General features: G+C 37.5%; 2 protein-coding genes across 2 annotated transcripts; one reads left to right on the top strand and one right to left on the bottom strand.

Moving 5' to 3' along the window:
* The first annotated feature begins 1,227 nt into the window (after positions 1 to 1,227).
* fam174b (family with sequence similarity 174 member B) lies at positions 1,228 to 5,471 on the top strand. The gene is made up of 4 exons (XM_041997377.1): positions 1,228 to 1,478; positions 1,568 to 1,849; positions 2,329 to 2,460; positions 3,367 to 5,471. Exons 1-4 carry the CDS (start codon positions 1,474 to 1,476, stop codon positions 3,368 to 3,370), a joined length of 423 nt encoding a protein of 140 aa, XP_041853311.1. The 5' UTR covers positions 1,228 to 1,473; the 3' UTR covers positions 3,371 to 5,471.
* A 1,352-nt stretch (positions 5,472 to 6,823) lies between these two features.
* On the bottom strand, positions 6,824 to 19,345 carry st8sia2 (ST8 alpha-N-acetyl-neuraminide alpha-2,8-sialyltransferase 2). The gene is made up of 6 exons (XM_041997376.1): positions 18,840 to 19,345; positions 17,440 to 17,496; positions 14,820 to 14,960; positions 14,478 to 14,735; positions 10,963 to 11,256; positions 6,824 to 7,974 (listed from the first exon to the last, which is right to left on the bottom strand). The coding sequence occupies exons 1-6, from the start codon at positions 18,935 to 18,937 to the stop codon at positions 7,671 to 7,673; spliced, it is 1,152 nt and encodes a 383-aa protein (XP_041853310.1). The 5' UTR covers positions 18,938 to 19,345; the 3' UTR covers positions 6,824 to 7,670.
* Between the last annotated feature and the right edge of the window lie 6,628 nt (positions 19,346 to 25,973).

The raw sequence follows: 25,973 nt of genomic DNA, 5'->3' as shown, positions 1-25,973 counted from the left end.
AGCTGAATGTGAGTCCCAGCAGGTTTTTATTCAAAACAATTTTGCATATGCCTGATGTACAGAACTGCAAGTTACTTACTCATCACTAATAAAACAGGATGTTGCTAGAAATAAACTGCAATCTTGATTCATAAAAAAAAGTCAGCTAAAATTAGAAATAAAAAGACAAATACAAACCAGGTCTGTTCCACTACTGACTCAAAAACAGATAGATTAGATGTTTCCTTTATTAACTCTGGTTTATTTAAAGGTTATCGCTGGCACTGATCCATTGGCTGCCCATCACTGTCTTGTCTGATTTTTTTGTGGAATCTGCGGTCGTGACCTGGAAGTCTGACGCCTTTAGAAAGCTGCGCTGTCTGCTGTGGCCTTGGGTAGACAGCGAAATGCTGCTTTTAGGTGCTCTCAGGAATTTAGAAACTCAACCTTATATGTGCTTATACAGAACTAAAAGAATATTTATCCAAAGCACTGTCAATAAATAAGGTCAGATAATGAGGAGTTTGATTAAATGTTGTTTAAGACTGTATTTGAATTAAATAATTGAAACGTTTCCAATTTATCTTAACACACTTTAATATGACATAATGTTTATAAATTTTGTTGCATTTATAGAAAAAGAATAAAGCATTGAGTAAACAATAGAAAACTAAGAATATCAAATAATTTAATGGTAGACAGTCTATTATCCTTTTAGCAAAAAGAACAGTGGAAGGCTAAAGCTGGGGCATAAATCTGTTTTAGTTATTGTTTCTCAATGCAGGTCATCAAGACCCATACAAGACGTGTTTTAGATGTGTTCCTACACCAACGTACCTGATTCAGATTTGATGAAATCCTCACCAAGTTACCTGCAAGCCTGTTAATGAGCCATCCATCTATTTCAGGTGTGTTTAAGTAGGGTTACCTCTAAAACGCGCAGGACAATGAGTCCTGAGAACAAAGACTGAGAAACACCGGGCTACTGCAAAGACCTGTTGAAGTGATGGGTGGGCTGCAATTACTTGCATAAATACGAAAATTATTTAAAATGATCTGATTTATTTTTTTCAAAACATTATGGGGAGCTAACCCACTTAGCCTTAAGGTACATTAATTGTTTTAGAAAAGTGTCAGCAAACTTTTCAGCTGCCAACATCCTGTTTGTAATGGCAGCAACTCTTTGGCAATTCGTATGTACGTGAGTGACGTGAAGGCAGCACAAGCCCACATAATAATAATTCTCCTCTTCAGCACCAGGAACAGAGGGCCAGCTTGCAGAGCGCTTCCGAAGGCGGATAATCCTCATCTCAACACGCAGTCTTAATACTGACAGGAAAGGATTGCCATTACTCACCTCCAGGAAAACACATTTGGAAGCTAATGCAAGCACCGAACACGAAGTCCGCCTTCAACAGAAGCTCGGATGAGCAGAGAAATGGATATTTGCATTTCAGCTCGTGTGTATTGTGCAAATAACAAAATCTGAAACTGATGAGGTGATTGTGTATAATGTGACAGTTGCTGCCGTGTTTCATCTTGTGGGAAGAAGCTATAGAAACATCTTATTACATTTTCATCATTTCAGCACCATGGTGGGGACATTCAGTCTGGCTTTAACTTTTATTGCTGCGGCTCTTTGGCGGGTCAGCGGCGAGCCACTCACTCCTTCATTTGCGACGCAGTTAAATTCAACATCATCATCATCCACCGTCAGCCAAGATGAATTGACGAATAATGCTACGGATGCTGCCGTGGGATCCCGGATTTCACCTCTCATGACGCATCTTCCAACACTGAAAAACATAGTTTTTTTCATCTTTGTGTTAACAGCTGCTCTCATCACATGTCTGGTCATCAAAGTGATCAGGTAGGTTATTATAAACATGCGCTGATAAATACATCTTTTGATGACTTTTAGCTTCCATATGGGCCTATTAATTGTCTGCCTATAAAGGGAGCTTTAGTTTAACATTACACTTAATATGCTTCCTGTTTGTTCTTAACCTTGTTTTCCTGTAACCTGTAAGCCATCACTAACTAGTGGACACGACAGGATCCTAAAGCCTATTTAGCTGTGTTCAAATATAAAACAGAGGAGTCACTTAACTGAAACCATATGAAGTTTGGTCAGTCTGGTTAATAAATGACTAATTGCTTATCGCAAATGATTTTTTATGGAAATTGAATTTCACCATTATTTATCTGAGTGAAACAACCAACTAACAACCTGTCTGGGCATCAGTACAGTTGTACAAACTCCAAATTTACCAGCCATGCATATATTTAATCTGTTATCAATAAAGTGAGATTACACCCAAAATTCTCCTCTTATGTTTCCTTGCACAGATCTGGCAGACGAATCAGAAAAACACGAAAATACGACATTATAACTACACCAGCGGAGCGTGTTGAGATGGCCCCTCTTAATGAGGAGAACGATGATGAAGATGACTCGACCCTCTTTGATGTCAAATACAGGTCAGTTCTTTCTAAGATGAGAAGTCAGTGCAATACACCTTCATGCCACTGAAACACCAATGCATGTCTTTATTTAGCTCACAATTCCTTTGGCTAAATTAGATCAAATGCAAACCTAATTGCACTGACAATGTTCTATACATGCAGAGAAAAAATGCAGATGATCCTTTTAGGTGTTAATATGGCTGTTATTAAGTACAATGTTATGCAGACAATGGCCATCCTTTACAGAAAACATCTGTGCAGTATGTTCCTAAATAGTTCTGCAGTACAGGGTTGTCTTGTAAACTTAAAAGACAAATTGTGAAAAAAATGATAAATATATATATATATATATATTTGTAACATTTCTGTACCTTAAACCGGTCTTCGTGTACTTGTAGTATCATGGTTTTCCTCACTGCCTCTCACCTTACTTGTTATAATCTTAGTGATAAATGTGATTTGCTTACATGTAAAGCAGCGTGTAAGTCTGCTTTGACAAAGAAACTACACTTAATTTTCCCAACTTGTTGAAGCAGTTTTAGTTCTTCCTGCTTTTAACTGCATATTTACTTAGCTTCAGTTTAAGTACACACGGTCTCAAGGACTAATGTGTGTGTGCAAAACCCCTGTGAAAAGTGTAGGATGATTTAAGACATGTATTCCAACATATTTTTCTTTTAAAAGAACATATTTTTACTTCATATCTCATGTTGACATTAGGTTTCACCCTTCCGTGCTTTCAATTGTTCTTTGGCACACAAGCACTTCCTTAAAGGAAGGTATGGCGTCCTGTTTACCTGACATTCCTGACTTCCAAGTCACACTGGACTTCATGGGGGAACACACTTCGTCCTCATCATGTGGTTAGTTAAAACACATCAAACCTTGTAGAGTAACTCTGAACTTTTCCTTTCTTTGCAGGTGAATGCCAAGCTGGACATTAATATTTCTGAGCTCCTCTGTTCCCCCAACCCGAGTGATTTCCTGTATCTTTTGCGTTACCATCTAAGTCTTATCATATCAGCGACTTCTGCAGCTTGTGCATGGCTTTTATCTGTGTTAAAATGAATGGCGCCGTTGGGATATCAGCGTCTGCTGTTTTGCGAAAGCTTCTGTCATGTGATCCGAATAACCTGCTCTGTTTTTCTAATATCGGAGATGAGGAGCCTTCATTGTGTTATCTCAAACGTCAGTGAGCTTTATCAGACTGTAGGTGGTGTGGAGTTGACTGAGATATCAGCTTCATCTCGTCTTTTGTTTTTCTGCACCTGAAGCTTGAGTCAGACAAGCTGAGGAGTTGGTAGAAGGAACCAAAGTTTGTCATTATTGTAATGAATGGTTAATCAATGTTGAATTAATGGTTGAAAAAGTTAATAAGCAAGAAATAATGTGCAGATGACATTCTTCAATTTTAAAACTTGCAAGAATCTAGTGATTCTTTTTTAACTAAACCAAATCTTATCTTACCTACTAACCACTTTATTGTGCATATATACTGTTAAAGGTTTTCCATCCTTTATGTATAGAGTGAGCGTATATTTTTTTACTGTGTTGTTTCAGGTTTGGTTTTATTTTGCTGCTATCTCAGCTGAAGTTTATATTTTAAAAATCTGACTGATAGCTAAATATTACTATTGGGATGCATTAATATGGTAGGTATGTCATTTTCCATGAATGTGAAGGCTGTAATATGCTGTAATTAAGTGTGTTGAATTGCAAGAATTTCATGTAATGACTTTATCTACAAATGAACAGTATCAGCGGGAGGTTTGAAGACTGTGGTCGAGACAAAATCGCATTTATTTGTTAAAATTATCCCCAAATTTAATATCTTGTGTGCCAGATAGTAAATGAATAGCCAGCCCCATGGTTAGTGTCTATTTATGGCTAATTGACTTCAAATGTGATTTTCTTGGACTCCACTGTATTAAATGTGCTACTTTACATGCTACTGGAGCTCACAGAAAGTCAAACCAGCACAAGCTGCCAGCAAGGTTTCTCTCTTTTTTTTAAATCAAAGGTGACTTCTCTTAAAAAAAAAACTACTCACTGATTTAATGTTGGGTTTTAAAATAATCTTAAAATAATTTGGTCTGCTATAAATTGATTAAAGGGATATAAAATCGATAAGAACACCTTGAGAAATTTGTTATAATCCAAATTTGCAACCATCAACCCAAAGCTCTGTCTCCTCTGGCTGCACAATAACAGGCAGAACAGATGCAGGTTTGGTTTCTGTGGCTGATGTGAGTGTGAGGTTTCATAGGTGACCTTCTGTTTTAATCCAAGCTGTTACTTGATAGTGCATCCTGCTCTACAGCTGCAGCCGATGACCTCCACCCTCGGTTCAATATGAAAGCTAAAGATACCGATCTTGAGTGACTGATGCTGGAAAACCCTATTAGGCATTTTCTGTTCAAAATAAGAACATTGTGCATTCTTTTCTTTAAAAAAAGAATAACTGTTTTATTTTGTCAGAGGACTGAATGTGTTATTGTCACTGTTAACAAGTAAGCAGCTGTGTGTATGACCGTGAATCAGACGTATTTTTATATGACCTTTAGACAACTCCTGGCAGTTTCTTGTGCTTTCCAGCTGCCTGTGATCCCTTCTCATGTCAGTATCGTTGCCTGTTAACGTTTGGTGTTGTAGATCCATTTTGTGGTGCCACTACTAAGTTTCTGTCAGCATCCTTTACTTTGCCCTGAGTTGTGTGGAAAAATCCTGCTCATGTAAACATGCTAATAGTGGAGTTTTATTGGTGTTAAATAATCTGTTACTCTTGTAAAATAAATCAAAGTTGTGGCCAGGAAGATATTTAAACCCCTATTTCTTTACACCACCACTGGAATAAAGTGGCTTCCTTTGAAGTGTTAAATCTTTAAAGGGAGAGGCTTGAAATGTTCCCCCATTTTGATGTTTAGTTTTATTTCTGTAACGGAAAAGTACATTCACACTGTCAAAACTGCACAATTCAAGTGTCCATGACTCATATGAAAATTTTTTCAAATAAAGATCTAAGTATATGTGTATTATGTCATTTCTGTTATGACAAGACAGTCATGCAAAAACCAATATTTGGCTGGAACCCCCTCATTTACAGACATTAAAACACACACTGTACATGAGGAAATATGAAGATCCTGCATCTTCACAGCAGGAGCTACACATCAGGAAACTTTTTAAACTCCAGATTCTGGGTTAATTAACCTAATATTGGTCACATAATGTTTCTAGTTCAGACAAGCTTTCACAATTAAACCTTTCTTTGCCTCAGACTGCTGACGTCTCTAGCACAACTTTCATGTCTATTCTAAACTTAATTGGCAGAGTAATAAGGCTGACGTGCAAGTCAACAGGGGCATCTTGTCAAAACAACACTTTTATGGAAGAATCACATGGCTGGGAGCGCATGAGAGGCAACCCATTTAGCCGTGGAGCTCTTGGAATATTTTAAATGCTTCTAGTAATTCTTGTGAACAAGGGCATTTTGTTGTAGAAAAATACCCAAAGTGACTGGCAAAAAGCCAAGGTTCAAGACAACTCCTAGAAATCTTACACCAATATGTAGCTGGGAAGCAGAAATTAAATTATTCAAGAGCTCTGAGATGTTTAGACAAAAAAAAAAAAAAAAAAAAAAATCCATCTTAAAATGAACATAGAGGGACTTTAAAACATTTCTGCAGCTTTACAATTAAGCTGTTGTTTTTTTGCATGTCCTGTTTGTGTGTGTATTATTTAATAACTACACTTCAAGACAAATATGTAAGAAATGTTCTACCTTTTAAATCCTGTTAAGAGTAAATTAGATAAAACCTGAACATTTTTAGTTTAAAACACATAAGCAGTTCATTCTTAAAAAGTGGATTTTTTTCTTTTAATAATAGGCACAAAATAATGGCAGATTTAATTAAATATACAAACATTTCTATTCACCTACTATGGCCTAAAACTAATTCAAACACAGTATACAAGTCACATGTTATTTTAAGATAATAAAGGCAAAGGAATTTCCAGCTCTTCTTCCTCTCAGTGTTATTGCACTGAAACTGGTGCTTCTAAGAATTAATTTAAAGCACATTATGGGGATCATTTGCTAAAATATTCATAAGAAAATCAGTAAAACATTCATTTAAAAATGCAAAACTCTTCCCACAACCATCCTACTACCACAGCTTGACCTCACTTCTCACATTTGCAGTGCAGAATCTGGGCAAATGTAACGTGAGTTTTACTGTTGGTTAAGCAAACATTCATATGTGAACAGCTGCTACACTCCCTGACCCTCCCAGGAGTCAAAATGCCGATCAACATGCTTCTTTCATTTGCCTCTCAAGTTTATCATGTCAGCTCCAGTTCATTGGACTTTTCTTTCTTTAAAAAAATGTTCATAAGTTGTTTTCACATTTTTAAGGTGCTTTATAAGAAGCTACAAAAGCACAAAAGTTAGCCGTCAAAGTAAATGTTATCACAAGTTGAATCAAAGCTTTCTGAGGATCTTAAGAAAAAGCATTCATTGTTTCATGAAGAAATTTTTTTCTTAGTGCATCTTTCTCCCTGATTATTCAGTGCTTCCATCTTGTGGCCCAAACAGCAACTCACAGGAGCCATTAACAAGTCTTCATGCTGCACAGCTTACATTCAGCCAAAGTGGAGACCTAAAATATCATAAAGCTGCTGTCTCAGTGCTAATCATAAGAAAGAGGTCTTATTAATTTAAGCCTCTGGGATCTCAGCCCTTGTTCTCTTTACGGGCACTTCAGACCTTTTGTTTTATTAAAAACTGTATAAATTTGACATTGCAAAAAAGATGTAAATATTTTTTTTGCACAGCCTACTTAAATTTCTGCTGTCGTGCTGCTTAAAATGATAGAGTGTAAAACGGCATAAGAACGTATTAAATTAGATCATTTTTTTCCACACAAAAAACGTGCGCGTGGTTTTTCCAAACTTGTAGCCTCTATAAAACTCAAACCATCTGTTTCCTTTCCAGTTGCTTATGAGTGAACCCCAGAGGGTTAACAGTTGCCATGGAAACATCATTAAAGTTAAAATACAGCAGTGTAATGAGTCAATACAGGAGGCAGTAACAGAAATGGCTCATTCCTATTACTGGACATACAGTTACCCAAGGTTAAACAAAAAAGTAATTACAAGAAAACTTGTTTTTTTTTTTTGAGTCCATCCAGTGAAAAACATGGTATCCATGGAGATATTTCAGCCAGCTAGTTGCGCTGGAGATTTCTCCGCTCCACATCACAGGTTCCCGTGTGGAGTCGGAGCGCCCCCTGTCTGTGCAAGGTGTTCAAGGTCCTGAACTCCAGAGGCATGGTGTGAGGACTCGAGCTGGAGGTATACTCGTACTTTAGAGTGTCATAGTAGTGGTATTTAACCGCTTTGCCTTGAGGATCCAGTGGAAATGGCCAGAAGCCATACAGATGGATCTCCTCACAGAAGCGGGTGGCCATTGTGTACATGAGGAGGCCAGTGGTTGGTCGCTTTATGTGGACATTGTTGGTTAGCCAGTATCTGTGGACAAAGACATACAGTGTGCTTTAAGCTTTTAGCTGAATCAGTGAGACGAAAGCAGCCACAAAAGCATGAATACATTCAAGGTCTCAATAGCTTAAGTCACTGCAACACATATATCTGCTTCAGTTTCTCTCACAGGGTTTAAGCATTAAGATATAAAGTACGCTGAAGAATAAGGGTGAGCTAAAGTTACACTAGTAAAGACTTAGATCTTGAAGGCAACGTTTTTGCGATGATCATACCAAAAAGTTGTCCTTTTAAAACAACATTTATTTATTAATATTAATAATAAGCTGCTGCTGACTTCCTAGTTATTATCCACTAAAATTGATCTGTCAGTGAACAATTTTTTGACTTTCCACTGCTGTTTGTACCTAAATATAAAGTTACAGCTCAATATTAACAAGTTACAATTAAGCTGATTAAAAGTTTGCAGTCCTGTTCCTAACTATTTCAAACATATCTTACAAGTTTGCTATAATTTGGTCTTGAATGTGTAACTTCATGCATTTGTGTTTTTAATACATATTCATGTTAATACATTGTTGGTGGACCACTGCAGTGGCTCAGGCCCAGGAACGTTAATTCTTGAGCCATTTGCTTAAACCAGAGCCATCCTTTCCATCTGTCTGGTATACATATATAAAACTGCATCAGCATTTTGGTTTGGGTAACAACACTGCACACTGAAAGTGTTCTGCACGGTTACTGTCTCATACTTTACGTGAGCAAGAAGCTCCCATAACAGCGACAAGCCACTTGTTTCCCTCAGGACCAGCTCCAGGGACAGGTGGATATTAGTTTGCACCAACTTTCCTTTTCAGTAAAAAGCCCATTAGTCCAACCTTGATGCTGTATCTGCCTCCTCAATCACCTTCAACAGCCCCTGTGGTTAGTGAGGAAGGCTGATGTTGTATTATTCACAGCTGTGCTGTGCAGGACAAACACTGCAGCAGGTAATAAGAATCCAAATAAGAGATGACATGTTGGATGTTTTGTCATATACTCAATCTTATCTTGATTTAATATAAAGCTTTTCAGAGAAATGGCTAGTGGTTCAATTTAGCAGATAGCAAACTAACAAAAAATAACAATTATTTTCATCATTAAAACATTTCAGGGCTAATTATTTTGTAAAAGATCTACCCCTTTATAAAACTAAGTTAGCTGGAGAATAAAAAATGGCTTTAATATGGTCACTGACCAGCAGTGACTGTTGGGCTTTCAATGAGGCAGAAAAGACACAGACGGGTTTGGTTGTGATGAAAGAGGCAAGACCAGAACAAAAAATCATAGATGATTCTTTTTAAAAGCCTGAAGGCAGTGGAAGAAGCATCAGACAAATTAGCAAAAAGCATTTCTAAAAAAAGATCAGCTTTGAAACACACCAGTACAAATAAGTATGTTAATAAAGAAATGCCGTCTATGCTGTTCCAGAGTCCCAGAAAAGGCCCTTTAGCAAATAAACATAATTTTGCACATAATTTACACTTAATTAAGACCGATCTCTTTACATACTGTATATATGCTGAGAAGAAACACCTAGTGGAAGTTTTGATGAGACTTCAGTTACAACGCAATTAAACTGTGGAATGTGCTTTTTGCTTCCTTGCTGAGCATTAGAGGGACAACATGAGGTCTATTTGCTCAGCACTTCTATCCAGCATCTCTGCTGGTTGCTTGGCAAACTCGTCATGACAACAAGACTGCCTGAATCCTGCTGTTTTTCACCAAAACTAGGTGAAAGCATTAAAGTGTTGAGTCACTGTGGAAATGTCTGGCTGTCCATTGCTTGAGGTGTGATGTGTACTAGCTCCATGAAATTCACTCAGGACACATCATTGATTTGCCGTGCGTGTTGGATAATGACTAAATATGTGCAGTAGATAAAAAGCATTCCCTTGAGACTAAAATGTAATTTGTGTGTCACACTAATTTCTAGCCTTGGTAAAAGTAAGTGATCATTCTGTTTATCTCCCTTTTGTGAGGTTTGTTCTGTAGACAAAGGTTTCAAGGTTTTTGCAGTCAGCCAGGTTGGATAAAGGAGGCTGATGAGCGGGAATTTGTGCTAGTTGCAATCTAAAAGTTTGCCACCAGGTGTCACTAATCTCACATCAAACATCTTAAAGCAGAAAAAAATCCCTCTTGTTAATCAGCATCAGGAAACTGATTGGCTACAAGTTTTCATGCAATATAACTGCAGAAAGAGAATAGACCCCCCTCCCCCATTTTTTTTTTTTTTTGGACAACTGAATCACATAATAGACACCGACAATAATATGCCTGTAAAAATGCAGTTAGCTGCAGTAGAAAAACAGTAGAAAAAGAAATGGCCGAAATTAAACACACCAAAAGCTAAAGTGGAATTTTAAGTACTCTAACTGCTCTAGCTGTTTTTATATTAAGAGTTACAGTACTTCCAGCTTTTTATATGTCTTCGTCGACATTCTTCATTATTAGGCATTAAAAAGCCAGTATGGATGAGCAAGGGTCAACTTGCAAGTTTTATATATATATATATATATATATATATATAAAGGCACTAAAGACGTTTTTTTTTTCCAGAAAGCAGTTTTGCTGTTTCTTTTTGCTTCAGACCTTCACAGGAAACTGATTGGCTACAGGTTTTCATGCAATATAACTGCAGAATTGATTTTCTTAGCAGGAGAGCAAATAAGGGAATTTTCCAAAAATATCAGGCAATGCAAGAGCCAGACTTGAACAACTGAACACATTTAAAAGACAAAAACAAGCAGATAATTTACTCTTACAGCAAATTTGATAACTGGAGATACACACTGACTAAAGAGAGGCAGAGTAGCTTCCTCATCCTGACCGCCCCTAGTGATCATCTGTAATGCTCTGTTTAAAAATAGCCACCTGGGCTGCAGATTAGTTACCCGACCCCTTGATTATGCCACTTGCAGGTGTTCTTATGAGGCACAGCACACTTAGAGAAGCAGCTGCCTCTAAGTAGCATCTTACCCTCTGACAGCATGGAGAAGGCGCAGCGATGGGAAGGCGGTGCGTATGTTCACAGTGTGCAGCAGGATGAGGCGAAGGGCCCACTCCACACGCTCCTCTCCCCCCTTAGCCATGAAGGCCGGGATCCACAGCACGCTGCCGCTCAGGCTTCGAAGGCGCTGCAAGAAACGCTCCTTCCACTCCTCACTGACCAGGTCCTGGAAGGCCCGCTGCACCACAGAGGGGTTCATGGTTACCAAGTTGGTCCGCTGCCCCACATCCTGAGAGTACTCCTCCACTGGTGCCAGATTACACCTTGAAGCAAAGTTGTACAATTTTAGTGTCAGTATGGGTTATAGAAATAACTTCATCTGTGTTTTGAACTGAACTCCTCTTTTAAATATGTATACTCAGCTGCAGTGTAAAGCCATGAGGAGCATTAACGAGTACAAGAATAACCAGGGGAGGGAGCAGGTGCATCGTGTAAGCGTTTCTTATTGATAAAACTACAGTTTGAAATTCCATAGAAGGTTAGCAATCCCGCATTGTTCAACACTCACTGGCCTGATGTTCACGATTTCATTATTGCTTGACATATTAAAGCAAAGCGTTAATAGAAAAGTTGAGATACACTTAAGTAAGACACTGAACACTGTACATAGTCCACCAGGACTTGACTGGGGAAAGCGAGAAAAAGAAAGAGAGAAAGGGACAGAAAGAGATAAGACAAAAGTCAACATAAGACTAACCTTTATTCGCTGGAGAGCGCTCAGAGAAGAGCCAGTATGCAACGGATGCCGAATTAGCCATTTTTAAAGGGTGCCTCAGTCAAAAGTCCACCAAAGTTCAGTGGTGGGGCTTGAACTACTGATGTGTTCCTTCTGAAAAATCCTTACACAACTTTTGGTTGAACTGATAAGTGACAGTTTTGGAGCTTCAGATGCCCTGGAGCTGTCCAGGTGGCTCAAGGTGGACATTTTTATTTTGTTTTCTATCCTTCATCACTCATCTTTGAGTCACTGAGGCGAGTCAAACTGTTGTGCCCCACTGAACAGAGAAGTAGAGCAGAAATAAAAGTAAAAATGGGTAGTATTTTATTTTTTTTTATGTTAACCACTACCTTTAAATAAATGTTAGAAAACTCACACATGGTGTTTAACATCACAGTGAAGTGTGGTGAGGAAATATTTGAGGGGTGCTATTTGCCATCCATGACACCGAGGCTTGGCTTGTTTTCACCTTACAAATGTCTGCCTTTTTTTAAATGATCAAACAGTAAAAGCCATCTACCCTTAAACATGGCTTTGGGGACTATATTGATGACCACTACTCTCTGACTTACAAAACAAAAAGCCGATCTTACCTGTGCATCACAGGGAGGAAGGCCAAGGGGAGTATTAGGATTGGGCCTATGGGGCCACCCTTGACCCTTTTCCACACCATTTCTGTTGTTGCGCCACATAAAAAGCTTCTTTATCTTTATAAATATTTGATGGCTTTCGTGATGAGAACGGTTTGAGGTCAGTGGCATTAAACTTTATTTACTTCAGAATAAATTTGACTGATGCATCACATTTTCGTAAAATTATAATTGTACAAGATGCAGTCACAAAATGTTCCTTTCAGTACAACAACTCACAGCACAAGTCACAATCAAACAAGGAAAACTTTACTAAAAAGATCAGTCTTCAGGTCCATCCAGAGCCCACAGCCTCAATCTGACGTAACCTTTAAAAATCTCGTCAATTAAAATGAAGACATGCCAAGCTAACAGAGCTAAAAAAGCTTAAAATCGAAAAGTGCTTGAGTAAAATGTTTGCGTACGCACTTATGCAACCAGTTGTTAGTAAGTTCTAGTTTTTCAACTATTTTTGATTATTTTTCATCTTGTTAGAATAGGCTTCAAATTCACAAAAATGTATAAAACATTAATGCACCGATTTTTGCAACCTCATTATATAATAATAATAATATTTATTTGAGTATTTAGGTGATGAGTACCATCCCTTGTTATGCTATTACTTTATGTACCATAAAATGTATAAATGTAAACAAAATGCTTCACATCTAAAAGGCTCTGCCTCTCTGAAATGCTCGTTTTATGCCCAGTCATGTTACTGACCTGTTGCCAGTTAATCTAATTAGTTGTTTAACGCTCCTTTAGTTGATTTTAATTTATGCCACTTACTTTTCTATGCTTTTGTTGACCCTCTTTTTTTAACTGTTTTTTTTACATTTATTCTGCCATCAAATTCTAAATGAGCTAATATTTTCCAAGAAATGGGACAATGTCTCGGTTTAAAAATCTGTTATGTACTAATATAAGTGAGCTTATGAGATTTGCAAATCAGTGCATATTGTTTTACCTACATTTCACACAGTGTAATAACAATCCCAAGAATTTATTTTTGTTATGTAAATGTTCTGCATTGGGATTGTTCGTTCACATTTTCATAGTTTGTGTCAATTTAATATGACAACTCGAGATTCTAATGAAAAAGCAGCTGTTACGCAACTAAGCTGAAACAAGCTATACCTGTTACCTCAAACACTGCCAGCCTACTTTGAGAAACTGGTGGGAGAACAAAGAACTATATTTAGCTGAGACATTATCTTCCCATCTGATAGCGCCAAAGCAAATTCCTCAGCTCCTCAAAATGACACATTTATCCTGTTCTCTGCCTTCAGCCAACCATTACCGCCGCGGCTCTGTATTATTATTATCATGCTGCTGGAGTCAAGAAACCGCAGCCCTTCCTCATCAGCATAACAGCACTTGGAAAAGACAAGGTATGCAAATGACACAATCACTTTCTAAAAAAAAGAAAAAAAAAAGCATGCAGAATTTTGAAGCATTTTCAACTGTCAATCAGGGAGTTTAATGCTTCTTTCTTCATTCATACCTCAACATTAAAGTCCCTGATTTGTGATCAGGAGTTTTCTACCATCTCTCTGGATGTTGCATTTTATGTATGAGTGCGGCTAACTCAACACACTTCTTTTTGCATCTAGACTAAAATTTCCTCCAGTGGTAGGTATGAATACTAACACATAAATTGCACACAAAGCAATTCTTCTGCTTGTTCCCTAACGCAAACAGAGAGCGACTGATGGCTTCACAAACAGTGTCCTGTTTGTAAATGAGGACAGGGCCCAGAAGAGAGCTGCTGTTTCGCTGAGAAACCGTGTGTAACTGCTGGATGAAAAAAAAAAACTTTCAAAATGTCAATTTCATATATGAGCATTTAATTGCTCTCAGTCTGGCTGTGGGTTTCCAACTTTAGGTCATTAAAAAAGCTCTGACTGCTTATTCAAAAGTCCAATTAAATGTACTTCCAGCTGTGTGAGCACCAGCTCGAACCTGATTTAAACTAAGAATGCCAGAAAAGTGATCATCATATTAATAGGCGTTAGTAAAAGCCTAAAAGTAAGACGAATAGGCAAACAATGTTCAGTTACAGTGCATCTTTTATGATTTATTTAAAGGAAAAGAGATCACATCACTTGTTCTGATTTAGTGGAAAAAAGCAAAATACCTGATTACAAAGTCATGGGAGTCAATCTCAGGTCCGCAGCTGCTGTTCAGCAGGATCCCAGAGTTGCCCACGATGGCGCAGCGCCTGTGATATTGGTTTTTCATCGGCGACACAGTTGGCAAAAGACGGTAGAGATTTTCTGAGATGTTGGTGGTGCTGTGGCGATCAAACACATAGTGGATGATATCTCCTGGCTTCAGTGTACCCTTTAGGATTGAGATATCTCTCTCTGGGTCAAGGAATCTCAGAATATTCTTCCTGTAAATGAGAGAAAATGTGCTGTTGTTATAAAAGACTCTTCCGTGAGATCTTGTAGAGGTAACTGAGGTGAGTAGTAACTACCTGATGAGATTGGAGAGAGTCTTATTGAAGGTCCAGTTGCTTGACGAGTGTTTGGCAGTGGTATTGTGGGTTTGAGGAGGATGATTTATGTGTATGCTCATTCTTGCTGTAGCAGTCAGATCCACATGCACTGTAGCTTTTCTAAACAATTATAAGAATTCTGGTTATTTACACAAAATACTGACCTTTAAAGTTTGGATCAATAAGAGACAAAAGTCCTGTTTAGCACGTACTGGTATGTTGTGCTACACATAAAGTCCTGAGACAAATATGTGATTTGTGGGATACATAAACAGCAAAAAAACATTTTTTAGAACAAACTGTGTGCCTGTCCAATGCATTTAATGGTTACTCAATACTGCACACAATAGTTTCAGTGCTTTGTTTAACCCTTTAAAGGCCAACCTAAGAAGAAAATGGGGAGAAAAAAATAAATTATTACCGTGTGATATGTCAGTATTATTATATTATTATTATTGTTTCAACCAGGGGGCAGAAGACAAGTATCGGCTTGTGTACAACCGGCTTTTGAGTCAGGTTTTTACCATAAAGTGATGCAAAAGGTCTCAGAAACTGTATATTTTAAATACAGTATGTATCAGATATGATACAAACAGCATTAAACTTCCTACTTTATTAAAACGTCTGTAAGGATTAACTCCTAACTATATTTTAATTGAAGATCTTTTGTAGTTTTGTGTATAGATTTATTTGATGAATTTTAAATAGCGTATATGCTCCTGAAACCCAAGCTTTAGTTTGAATGGCGTCAGAAATTCCTTCTAGCTATTTGGGAGAGGAACCAATAAGTAGAATTTTATCATTTAGGATTATACTTATTTTTGTGATTATACATATTTTATTATATATGATGTATATAAAAGTATAATTTCAAATTGAAAAAGAAAATCTCTTCTGACACCACTAAATGTCAGTGTAAGTGTTCAGCCAGGTCCAGTTTGACAGAGTTTAGTATTATGGTGCAGACAACCAAATAAGATGATGTCCTTGTATGAGGACGCCAAGACTCAATAGAAAATGTTAAAAAAAAGGACTGCACAACCTTTCCAGCATTAATATTGTGTGTGATATTGGCGTCCTCAGATGTCTCATTGCAAGACATCTAACAAAGAAAAGCAATTCACCAACTTTGAACTTGTTGCTGCAAAAAGAAAACTTGAATGGGTTGAATCTTCCAAGACTTATCAATCAGATAATAAAGGTTGATGTAAGATATGGTATAAGGTAATCTGGTTTAAGGTTTCTTAGATACAATTCAATTTTTAGTTTCAAACCTCGTCTTTTGTATCTCCATGAGCTTTATGTTCTTTGTTTCAGGGCTTACCATCTTCTGTATTATTGTCCTTTATATTTCTGTTTGAGTTCTAGTTCTGTTTAATTCAGTTTTTTGTCATGTGCGCCTTAGCTACTTTTACTTAATGTAAAATGTCCTTCTCCCTCCCACATATACCACCAGATTTCCTTTGTCCAGTGTCAGATTGTTGTTGTTTTTACTTCGTTTCATACTCTGTCTCCACATTATTTGTACTTAATAACTTTGTTAAATCTACAACCTAAATGAGTAAAGTTTAGTTCTTTCCTTTTTGTCTCCTGCCAACACACTCCTATACACTCCAATGACAGATTATAAAATATCTACGCTTGTCCACAGCACATTTCAGATTAATAGTAAATCTGATAAAGTGTACAATTAATTCGTTTCTCTTTATTCTACTGATCATGTTTCCACTCCCCTCATGATGTGATGATGTTGATGCTCATAATGTAATGATATTGATAGCTAACACTCTTGGTGAGGACAGAAATGTGTTATAAGGAGGATGGTGTTACACCCCAGCCTATCAGGTGAGATGCTCTACACTTCCTACTGTCCTTCAATTTCCTAGTTCGCTCCCACCCAGAAATTGTAAATTAATATTTTGCACATTGCAACTTGTCCCACAACATGTGTGTGATCTGTCAACACAGCTCCATAAAACATGTGCCATGACATCTGTGTGGCAACATGCTTTTATGTAGCACTGATTTTAGCCAAGATTAACAGATAAGCATTAAAAAAAAGTCTAAAATCATCTTGGTAAGGTCACAGTGCTCAGCTCTTTGTGTGTTTGGTGCATTAAAACCAAATGTACTGAATTAAGGGATAAAAAAAATTGCATTTCAGCTTTTGATTTTCATTTTTTTTTTTGACAGATGAAAGTCATTCAATACCAAAATTATGCAGCCAACACTCATAAACGAGATACCGTTACTCCTACTTAAGTAACAAATGAGTTAATTATCGAGTCAATAACTAAAACCGGAACTAAAGTGAATTTATCTGAGATGAAGCAGTTTTTTTTCTAGTTAAATACAGTTTTTATTCTTACAGCAGATGTTATCTCACGGATTCTACTTGATGACACATCGCTGGGTATTTATAGCGGTACCCATCTTTCCTTAAAAAAGTTATGACACACTCACTGTGAGTAACTCGCTGTGTTATTGAGGCTGCAAGTGATTTTATGACTGAGAGCAACTGAAAACCACACAGAGACCATTTAGCTCCAGACTGGTGGTCTGTATGTATTTGTGTGTGTGTGATGATGGGATTTCTGACCTGTGTGGTTTCGGGATAAGCTGGTTTGAGTTCATCTTCTTTGAGTGTCCAATATCTCTGAGATGGAAAAAAAAAAATCTGATTGAATTACACATTACTTACAGCAGCCTGGGTTCTTACATTAAACACACTGGCTGGATTGAGCAGCAGGCGTACTGTACATCCGTCTTTCAAGACAGAATGAAGGTGAAAAGCTCACATTAGGGAATTTTTTAAACATGCTGTGGGCCCATTTGCTGATGTAATAAGGAGAAATGTGGCCTTAATGGAACCCCATAAGGGTGAAAGGAGGTTTTCTTTTCACAGGAAAGTGAACAGACGTTTCACAAGGTTCCTAAATGCATAAACTAAGATGCAGTTACAGTAAATATGCTGTATGCATTCAGATTTTTCAGCCTCCAGCACTTTTGGAAACACGACCTTGGTAGAGGCTCATACATTTGCAAGGAGCTGCCAAAAGGGGTCTAAATAAAGGAGTGAAAAACAGAAAACTGCTGTCTGCATCTTCTCACTCATTTTGCAGTCCCGGTGGCCTTTAAAAACAATATTATTAAGCTGCATTTATGCGGAAGTAGAATTGGTTCTGGTTCTTCTCCCACGGCAAATCACAGACCAATGTGACCTCATTACAACATGAGCCACAGCCGGGTAATTGCATTCAAAACAAAATGTTCTTGCTAAAAGGAAAATGTCAGGATCCAAAAGCTTCACACAAGGAAAAAAAAGTCTCTTTTTATTGTTCAGGTAGTGCATCTTTTCAGCTGTGATGATAACCAGTTGATGGTCTGTTTAGATTATTTTTCATGCTAAATTAAGAATGAATTTCCATTTTTTTCTTGCAGGTCAAACACAAGTGGGCCACATGATGTGGGTGATTTGGAAGGTTCATGCTGCACTGCTCACCATTTCAAAGTCTCATAATGAGAAAGAGAGAAAAAAAGAAAGAATATGGAAAGGCTCTTTTGTTTCCAGTCTGTTTCCCCTCCCTCCTCTATCTCTTTCACACCCGCTCTTCCTCCATTTCTCCCCCTTCTTCACTCTCCTCTAGTGGAAATGTATCCTATCCCGCATGTAGGCTACTGCAAGACAAATAGCCTAATCCTTGGAGACCCGGGCAGGCGGGCTGCTGTCGGAACAGCTGCTGCTGCACCCAAGTGTTACAAATGTAGAAACAAGCCGCACACACTCAACATTCAACTCCAAACTTCAATCAGTTCAGAGAAACTCGTTTTCCTCTCTCATTTATTCACCCTCCCGGCACACTTCTTAGATTAGATCTTCTGAGAGCGCCTGAAGGAAATAACCTGCTGGACAGCAAACAATAGGCAGCACTAACACACACGCGCGCGCACGCACACACACGCAGACAATGGCTGGATCAATTACACTGGGTTACTTACGCAGTTTCTTTTTCCACTTCTGCGATATCATCAATTATCAAAAGCGCAACCAGCAGCGTTACAAACCCGAACAACAGCGTGCGGAATACAAGCGGCATGGCTGAGAGGGGGGGGGGGGGGGGGCTGCAGCCGGGAGTCCCTCCTTTCAGCGAGCCTGTTAGAGTATTAACCTTCTTGGGTTTTCCATTTATAAATCGAGGATCCGCTCAGTCATCTCTCTCTTTGTTCTTATCGCCGGACACTCCCACGCATGATGCGGTCCTTTTCTATCCTCTCCTCAGATGTTGTGGGTTTGTGTTTCCCGACAAGGCGACGTTGCTGCCGTCTCCGCTGGTACCTCTATTCCCCAGTCAAACTTTGAGAGCGTGCACCTACGGAGCGTGCCATGGGAGCCGAGAGATGTAGACCACATGCAGTCTTAAAGGCGCAGAGAGGGGCAAAGTGTCCATCCTCACACCCCTCCACCTCACCGAAGGGGTGTGTGAGGCTGCAGCGCATAGATTCAGCTGCTCAGGTGCGCGAGGCAGGATGCACCAAGTGGTGTAGAAATTAATCCAAGACTCTGAGCGTAACAAACAGGGATGTGTGATCTGATTGCAAACATTTCTAAACAAAAATGCAGCCACAGAATACAGCTGAAGAGTCCCTCTTGATTTGATTTGATGAGGACAATCATTTCAAGTAATAGTACTTCAGCTCTAAAATGCTGGGACTGTAACTGTTTTACAAATAATTTAAACACGCTATACAAAAGAAAAAAAAGAAAAGAAAGAAAAGTAGTTAACACTGAGAGGATTTAATGTTTTGTGAGGAAAGCCTTGTTAATTTGAATGCTATATCTCAGAAAGATCAAAAGATCAGAGAAACAAAAGACTAAAAGTTATATAATGATCAATCATCAAAAGAGAATCCTACAAAGGCTGAGTCTTTCAAAAGTTTAGATATGAAGGGATTCACAGCTCCAGTGTGGGCAAATAGTTCAATAGAGAGAGAGAGAGAGAGAGAGAGAGAGAGAGAGAGAGAGAGAGAGAGAGAGAGAGAGAAAACAGCAAAGAATAATGTGAAGTAACTATATGACAGAGAATCTAAAGATGTCTCTTTGTACCCAGTGAATGTTTGTGACTTCCAGCCTTTAAAAACAGACATGATTCAGCTGTGGAAAATCCATCTTGTTCTCATTGAAAGGCAGTTATTGCATGCTAGGCCATGTGGTATGTTATTAATATGCTTTTTTTGGTAGTATTCCAATAGTATTTCACTGATGAGACCCTAGTCATTACTTGTATCCTTTTTAAACAATTGTTTCAGTGACGAAAAATGACGTGCAAAAACACCATTTCAAGTGATGTACTATTTATTTGTATTGCAATGAGTATATATATATATATATATATATATATATATATATATATATATATATATATATATATATATATATATATATGAAGACAGAAGCATTGCAGCTGTAAACCATATGAGGTCTTTAAATGAGGCTTCATGGTCATTTAGGCCTTTTGAAGATGTTACTTTAGAAGAGAAACTGGTATCTTTAATCTGTTGGAGGACGTTTGAAACAGAAAGTGCTGCTGTTTTCTTTCCTTTCATCTTTGCGCTTCGGTGTTTATTAAAGTGTTTGATTGTCGTATCCTTTCTGTCGTTGTTTTAAAACTTTAAATGTCTCACTGGTTTAGCTTTACTAGGCTGGAGTTTCAGTTTTTTCATCTGTAAAATGGTGAGCGTGCTGATCTCAGGGGGAAAGAAATTTATTGGACCATATATCTTAATATGACTGCTGCCACCACCAGCAAAATATACGTCTATAACTTGTGTTTATACTGTGAAAGCTAACGGAAATGTAGGCTTTCTTGCAGGTAAGTTAGTGTAGAGACACATTTCACTTTATAGTCTAACAATTACAGCTCAGATAATATTAATATTATTTATGAGCTGTAAATTTTTATGTAGCAGTGGCTCTGAAAAAAAGAAACTAGAAAACAATTATCAAATCTAAAATCAAGACAAAACAGAATATTTAATGTTTTTACTCTCCGTTAGGCTGTTGTATTTAGTCAAATGTTCACTTCAATTTGTTTTCAGATTTGTTGCTGAAAATCTTGCTTTTTGTTAAATATTTCTATTTTTATTTGTTTTCTGAAACATTATTGTTTTCTAAAATGCAAATGTGTTTTCTAAAATGTTGTGTTGTGAAATATTATGCAATGTTACAAGTTTCTGCTCTCTTTTTGTAAAATATATTCACAAGATTGTTGTGTTTTCTGAAAAGTTGTGTTGAGTTTTGCCTCAGTTGTCAGTACTTCCTTCATACTCAAAGGTAGATGAATGAAGTTCAAATACTAATATAAGTGACTGATAGTCACATCGTGGCCTTCTCCTGCATAATCTTCATCAGCCTTCTCAGACATGCCGAGTCTTGCTTGTCAAATATTGCACTGAGGCACAGCATTGTTTTGTTGGTGTTTAAAGCAATTGAAAGATTCTGTAGTCAGAGCAAATCTATGGTGACAGCACTGCTTGTTTTCAAAATTCATGCATTTATTATGCAGCGAGTTGTATTTCATAGATGTGGGAAAAGGTCTGATTTACATAAATTGAAAAGTGCAGCTGGAGCCTTGAGAGTGTGCATAATGACAAGTCTCATAATAATATTTACCCAGGTAATAAAACCCAGAACTGAGTGGCACTAATTCACTGCTAAAACTCTTGAGCATTTTATGTCAACGTGGGAGATTTGGCACTTAACATATTGTCTAAATATGATCTTACATTTACAGCCATCGTCTGCACAATTTGTGGTCTTTTTTTATGTTGGAAAAGCACATTTCCAAGCATTAAAAGCAAAATGTCTGCAGCTTAAACTGATTAACAGTCAGTAAAACACAAAACTCTGTAGAAAAGACATAAACCAGCCCAATGAGGATTTGCTGCTTTTGTTTCCGCTGGACTTGTTGTGGAACAGTTTGTTTAACTAAAACACTCATTAGGCTAATTGACAGCTCTCCATTAAAAGAGAAAACTCCTGCCTGAAGCTGCCTCTGTGTTGACTGGTGAAATTCACTTTGTGTGATTAGACTGCAGACCTGAAGCAGCTCTTTGTGTCTTTTTTGAGATGTGCATCCGTCTTAGTTTTGTTATCTGGGGCATGATGCTGGAAACGTTTTCATGCACATGCATTTATTTGCCTTTTTATAAAGAGTGTCATTGAGCTGTCATTACACTTTACAACCACCTGACTTGATAACTAGAAAAGCTCTGCATTTTCATGTTTCCAGGAAGGCCATATTTGAGTTCATAAGAGCTCAGAAATGATAATAATTCAAACAAGTTGCTGCCATAACAGCTGCTTTATTAAATAAGCTGAAATTTATTATTTACATATTATTTATTATTTATTCTCACTGAGAGAGTTCTGTGATTTTGTTGAATTTTTATAATGCTAAGAGACAAAGTAACAGTATCGGCTGTTTTGTGATGCAAAAGGGCGTCAGTTTTGCATGTTATTAATTTATTCAATGCAAGCTGAAAGATCCCTGAACAGTGTTCAGATTACTTCATATAAACTGTACAGATGCAGCATAGCACCAGCACAAAGATACCAAAGCCTCCTTTGATGTTCTCTGTTTGGGTCAGACACAAATAGGCTGCATGTGCATGTTGCATGTTGATGTTTATTGTCTCACATAATTGTTCACGAACAGTATTCCCAAACATTACTGTCAAATCTTGCGCCTTTTTTAAGGTGGAAAAGAAGTCAGAAGCTCATCACTCACACGTCTCCATGTGATAGGTTGATAGGTAAAAATGAAGGTGCCAAAACATTTTGATGATACAAGTTAAGATGGTCATTTTTTCATTAAGAAGATGTCAGTCAATTGTTATCTCAAGCCTAAAAGCTGCAGTTCATCATAAATGTTGCTGCACTTTCTGCTTCCTGCTTAAAAAAATAAGTTTCTACTTTAACTCAAAACTCTTTAGGATTTAGTCCAGAAAAATGTCTGTTTGGTAGTGACAGAAAAACTGAAAATGGACATTATGATTTATAGAAACAGGCAAATGTAAAGAAAAAGTAGTATGTATGGATTACATGGTTTTCTGTATAATGTTTTAAGTCCCCACCCGCACTCCCCACACCCTTTCTGTCCCTCTCTCTCCCCTCCCTCTTCTCTCTACTTTCTTTTCTATCTCTCTCTCTCTCTGTCCCCTCCGGTCGAGTCCAGCATTAAGAGTCTGATTTAATAAAGTTTTTCATGTCATCAAGAGGGACTTTATACATGTAGTATAAATCCCTGCTTGATAGAGTAAAATTGCCCAGCACCAGACAGCAGCCAGACAATCATTCTGTTTGCAACGATGCTGGACAAGACAAGTTTAAAAAATTAAAAAAAATTAGAAAAATTAAAAAAAAATTAAAAAAAAAAATAAAAAAAAAATTAAAAAAAAAAAAAAATTAAAAAAAAAAATTAAAAAAAAATATAAAAAAAAAATTAAAAAAAAAAAAAAAAAAAAAAAAAAAAAATTAAAAAATTAAAAAAAAAAAAAAAAAAAAAAAAAAAAAAAAAAAAAAAAAAACAAAAACAAACAAAGTTTGTACACTTTTAACACAATTAAAAGTGGATATGACCACCTGTTTTCTTCCACACTGTAACCTGTTGGACAATTTTTCTTTAAGTAATCTTCAAAAACAGTTCTTTCAGCTTCTTGAAAGACTTTCCAAAGCTTTTCTTTAGATGTGTTTAGCCTTTTGTTCTGTTTCTGTTAAGATGATCCCACATTGCTTCAGTAAAGTTGAGGTCTGGGCTCTGAGGAGGATCCATCACTCCGTAAGACCCATTGTCACAGAGTCCACTTCTTGTGTATTATGGCGTACCTCTGCATTTTCTCCCTGCTTCCCTTCCTTATGAACGGCTTTATGACAGCGACCCTCCAACAGAGCCCATTTCTAATGAGGCTTCAGTACACAGTAGATGGATATAGTGAAGGATAAGATGCATCTCTCAAGTCCTGTGCCAGGTTTTTACAGATTTTTTTTAAAGATACTGTTTGTTGGCTATGATAGAACATGCTCCTTCAATTCTCCTTCACTTGTTAAGCTTTCTCAAATATTTTAAGGATAAACTGCACACCCTGCTGAGATTTACCATGTTTTTAGCCGAGTCTTTGGGACTCACTTTGTTGGTGCAAAACCACAATTTTATTCCTGTCAAGCTGTGTTATCAGACTATTTTTAGGGTGCGACTACAGAAATTGTAAGAAATTGTGTCTTTACAACATTAACAATGGGCCTGAGGAAGCTATTTCAAATTGGTTCTTTGCTATCATCTGTTATGTGTCGACACAGCAGCAGTTCAGCGCTTTAGTTGGGGATGAGCAAGAAGGCTTGAATGACTCATAGTTCAATGTTAAGTAGCTTTAACCTGCACACAATAAACACATTCCTTTGAAAAAGGTACAGGGACTGGAAATGAGTAAAAAAGGTGCCAATGCTCAAATAAAAATGAAAGATCTTCAAAAAGCTTAGAGAACTATCTTTCAAGTTCACTTAAAAGATCAGAAAGTCTGGCTTCATGGAAAAGACATGAAGAGTTGTTTTAGATGAATTCTGTACTCTATTCCCCTATTTCACATTATTGCTTCTTCTAAAATTTAATTCAGACGCTGCAAATACACATTTTTATTGTTTACATTCTTTAGCCCCTTGTACTTATTATGGGAATCCCATCGAATTGTCATACAACTGAATATTTTTATCCCTCTTTTCTCAGCAGCGTTTGCCAGAACAAACCAACACTGTGCCCCAATATCTAACATGAACAACCACCCTGACCTACTTTACAAGCTAACAGAAAATCTACAGCTTTTTCAAATACAATAAAACATCCTCCACAGAAACATGCATATTTACTTTCTCTGCATCATGTTTTGAATCATCTCCATTTCTCAGCAGTGAATTCATGAGCTAGTCAGTCCTAAATCCACCAGCTAAACGAGAAGCTCTAAATTTCCTGTGCTAATCAAATTAAGGGAACTCTCAGAACTAATGTGTGCTATTAATTTCTCACACCCGTACAAATCATCATCTGTGCAGTTAACACAATATTGAGTGTGTGGGCTGAGCCATGAACATTAACTGGCAGTTGAGAAGTTTAAATGGTGCATGAGAGCCTCAGTTTGAGGAGCTCTGATTAAATCTTTTATACACTTAGGCACTACTTACACTGTTAGTCCTTCAGGTTGTTGTCAGTATCAGACACAAAAATCCACCTATTTCAGTTCAAAGTGGTGGATATGTCAAAATTAAAACTCTTGTTTATATTCTGGGGTTTAGTCCCCTAATACAGAACTACCAAAGCCTCATTGGTTTACATGTACAGGTCCAGCCCCAGCCTAAATTAATACTGCAGCTCAGTGTTTCCCTCCTCTCAAATTTTTAAGGTTAACTTGGATCCAGCCTCTGCTTGCTGTTTGGCTCCTTGGAGAGAACAGACAGTTGACCTCAGGACAGAGTTGACAGTCTTGCCCTTCCCACTCTTCTGGCCAGATGTGCTGCCCTCTGTAGGCGGAGGGATGCTGCTTCTGTGGTGGAATATGTGGAGAAAATAAGATATTCACTGTAATACTCCATGGGGAAGTTTCAGAAGATTTTTGGGCCTTTTTTTTGCCATCATTTCAGGGTGTGCAATAAATTTCCTGAGTTGCGGCCGATGTGACTGATTTGGTTGCCTGCTGGGCTGAACTTCAGGTGGGTTCCTGCTGAAGGGTGCAGACCGCTGGCTGTGACAAAGGAGGGATTATTTTTATTTTATTATCATTGTCTGCCCACATATGTGCATTATTTTACTTTTAAAATTCTGATTAAAACTATTTTATACACTCATGTGGATCCTTTTTAAGGCGTATATTCATCATTAAACACGGGTTTCTTCTGGATCTGTGACAGTTTACAGTATTATTCCATGTTATCATTGGGTTTCCTGTGCAATGTCATTTTTAAAAATGTTATTCAATATTATTTAATCTTATGCATAGGTTGTTTTTGAAGGAACAAACCTGAAACATGGCACCATAAGTGAACAGTGAACACAACTCCCCTAATACAACAAACACAAATTCAAACGA

Source organism: Melanotaenia boesemani, chromosome 10, assembly GCF_017639745.1.
Source record: "Melanotaenia boesemani isolate fMelBoe1 chromosome 10, fMelBoe1.pri, whole genome shotgun sequence".
NCBI classification, from domain to species: Eukaryota; Metazoa; Chordata; class Actinopteri; order Atheriniformes; family Melanotaeniidae; genus Melanotaenia; species Melanotaenia boesemani.
This window is presented reverse-complemented; position numbering and strand designations above follow the sequence as displayed.